This window comes from Cyprinodon variegatus, unplaced genomic scaffold (assembly GCF_000732505.1).
Source record: "Cyprinodon variegatus isolate N-32 unplaced genomic scaffold, C_variegatus-1.0 Scaffold769, whole genome shotgun sequence".
NCBI classification, from domain to species: domain Eukaryota; kingdom Metazoa; phylum Chordata; class Actinopteri; order Cyprinodontiformes; family Cyprinodontidae; genus Cyprinodon; species Cyprinodon variegatus.
In genome coordinates this window covers 399415-402285 of record NW_015151222.1, presented here as the reverse complement: position 1 = coordinate 402285, position 2871 = coordinate 399415, and the positions used below count along the sequence as shown (strand labels likewise).

Sequence of the window (2871 nt, the reverse complement as noted above, 5' to 3'; positions counted from 1 at the left end):
GGAGCTATAGAAATAAACTGAATTGAATTTAATTATATTTTATTCATATTGAATTCATATCAAATATACCACTGAATTATGAAATGCACAATTAAATAAAATACCCATGAAATAAGTATGAAATAACAGATTTAAATTATTCATTAAATTTCATTCAAGAAAATGTATTTAATTACTCCACTGCATATTTGTATATAATTACAGACTGTAGCGTATGTTATAGTCTGTGTTATGTTTGAGGTCAGAGCCTGAAATGTTTTTTAACCCCTGGTTTAGTGAAGCAAACCTTCGGTTGGCTGAGTCCAAAATAAGAAAATAAAATGTTTCCAGCTGCTCAGCATCCAGAACAACTAGAGCTGAAAGGTCTACTCCCACATGCAGCGCAGCTCTCACCGATGAAGATGAAGAAAACTGCAAACGAAGCGATGTCCCAATCAGACTGGAACATCTGCTTGGACTGCAGTCTGGAGACCACATCATTGAACTGGTCCTCAAAGTCCTGCTGAAGGTTTCTGTCATCCATCTCCTGCTCTGCTTCCAGAAAAACAGATATTAGAACATAAACCCCCAATCTGCCAGAGGGATGAATTATTCTAACTGAATTAGTCATTTAGAAACAGGGCCGTAACCAGGAGTTATACCGAGGACAAATATTGAGATAAATCTTACTTGACAAAAAAACATCCTAATATGGTGACTTTTAAAAATATATTATGGAAACGTGAATAAAGAGTTAAATCACAAGCCCGTAAATGAGGTGAATATAATCATTTTTATAACAATTCCAAAACTCACAAAATTAGACTATTTGAGTGAGTTTAGAACCAGACATGAACCCATTAACCAATTACAGCAAATTAATCAATAAAATGGATCAAATGATCTTTGGTATTTTATTTTTTTTTTTAAATAATCATTTCTACCAATGCTATAGAAAAGCAACAAAAAAAATGTCTACAGTATTAAGTATTACAATTTTAACATTTTATTTGGCATTTTTGGCATCCCCACAACAAGTTTCATCTAACACTGTTTTTTAATTTTTTTAAGTGGAGGTTGGAAAACAGCTGCAACAGAAAATGATTCAAAGCAGCCTAAGAAACATCAGTCACCGTGACATGTTTTAGACTTTTAAAGGACTGAAATCTACAGTTTAGGTTTGACGAATCTAGAATTTAATAACAAGCTTTTATCTAATACAGCACCTTAAAACCGACAAATTAATCAAACTGCTGCAAAATAATCAGATGTTGATTAAAAATGTTTATAGTCTTCATCCCTTTTTCCTAAATATGTCCTTAGGTGGGTTTGGGGAAGTCATTTCCAGAGGACTGCATCCCCAAAGCAGCGATATGAAATGTGGAGTCATCTCCATGTCATGCATCTGTTCTACCCAGCCACTGAAGCAGGTGAACCAACCTGTGCAGATTAGACTCACCTGGTTAATTGGCTGGGTAGATTAAATACATGACATGGAGATGACTTGTTGACTCCACATTTCCCATGTCTGCCCCAAAGTAAGCATCTCTTCCTCATAAATCTTCAAGAAAGTTTCCTCAGATTTCTTACTGAAAATTCAGCATTTTTCTGGAAGCTGAAAACAAAATGAGCATTTTTAGATAAAATGTCCAGACAGGTGGCGCTGCTGCAGAGTATACCGGCTGTCCTAGGAGTCCCGGCCTGCTGCGCTTTGCCCAAAATCTCTCCTCTCTTGTTACCCAATTTCCTGTCTGCATTAAATAACGGCCAAAAAAAAAAAAAAAAAACATCTTAAAAAATAAAATTCAAACCAAATGCCAAATAAAAATAGCACCAAGCTATTTAAATATTTAGTTTGCAAACTAAATATTATGTTTGGAGCCAAAAATTCATTATTTTGACTAAACATTTAGCTAGCTAAATACTCATCTTAAATAATATTTAGTTTGGTAAAATTAATATTTAGCTTGCTGACAGGAATGACATAATTAAAAAAATATTAACTAAAATAATAAATCCCTATATTTTTCTCTTGAAACATGCCAAATATCCATAAATATTGCTCCTAATTTTTTACTGCTTAACTTTACTAACGGCTCTCCATACACACATACTCCGGGGAACAGGCTGGTTTTAGTTACCGGGGTGATTTGCAGCCAACAGCTTTCAGGAAATGAAGCTGTTGTTTGTTCTACGTTTCTCAGCTGCCTAGTAATTTGTGGACGCTCCCTTAGAAACCGAGCGTCTGACGTCCATCAGAGAGAAACACCTGAGCCAGGCTTAAACTAACTTTACATTAAAACCTGGAATAAACGCATCATTTCTCTACATGCTCAGAACGGGCAGACGTTAAAATGCAATAAAATAAATCGCTTATTTCTTTAGAAAACACAGAAAAGCCGAGATGGACTCGGACCTACCTGTAGAGAGAGGCGCTTCTCCTCATTCTGGGCTTTTCCTTCCGGGTGCAAAGATCTTCTCTTTTTTATAACAACCTTTATTGAACATTAACTCGCAGGCCTCAGGATGGAGCTATTTGGAAAGCGGAAGGAAAATAAAATGTATTGTAGGGAAAGTCCAGAAAACAGTTCATAACATGGAACAATTGTCTTAGAAGTGGAGTTTTAATTTTCTGTTCATAAAACAAAATTTTTGCTTTTTACTCAAAAAGAAATCAAGAAGTAAAACCGAAGTTATATTATCAGGAACTAGAAAGAGTAAAGCAATTAAAATTCTTAGGAGTTTGGTTTGATGAAAAATTATCCTGGAAAGTGCAAATAGGTAAGGTTATTAAAAAATATAAAAAGGTATTTAAAGGAAAAGTCGCTCAAAAGTCGCTTCAAACTTCTGAAAGTCCTTTAAATCTGAAATGATTCCATCCTGTTCAATAAA

General features: G+C 34.7%; 1 protein-coding gene across 1 annotated transcript in view; it reads right to left on the bottom strand.

Moving 5' to 3' along the window:
- smim22 (small integral membrane protein 22) overlaps nt 1-2484 on the bottom strand; it is a 7892-nt gene extending 5408 nt beyond the window's left edge. The window contains exons 1-2 of the mRNA XM_015395953.1: nt 2400-2484; nt 394-531 (exon numbers count right to left, since the gene is read on the bottom strand). Coding sequence (XP_015251439.1) covers nt 394-523 — 130 coding nt within the window. The 5' untranslated portion in view covers nt 524-531; nt 2400-2484. The remainder of the gene's footprint in view (nt 1-393; nt 532-2399) is intronic.
- Nucleotides 2485-2871: the final 387 nt, after the last annotated feature.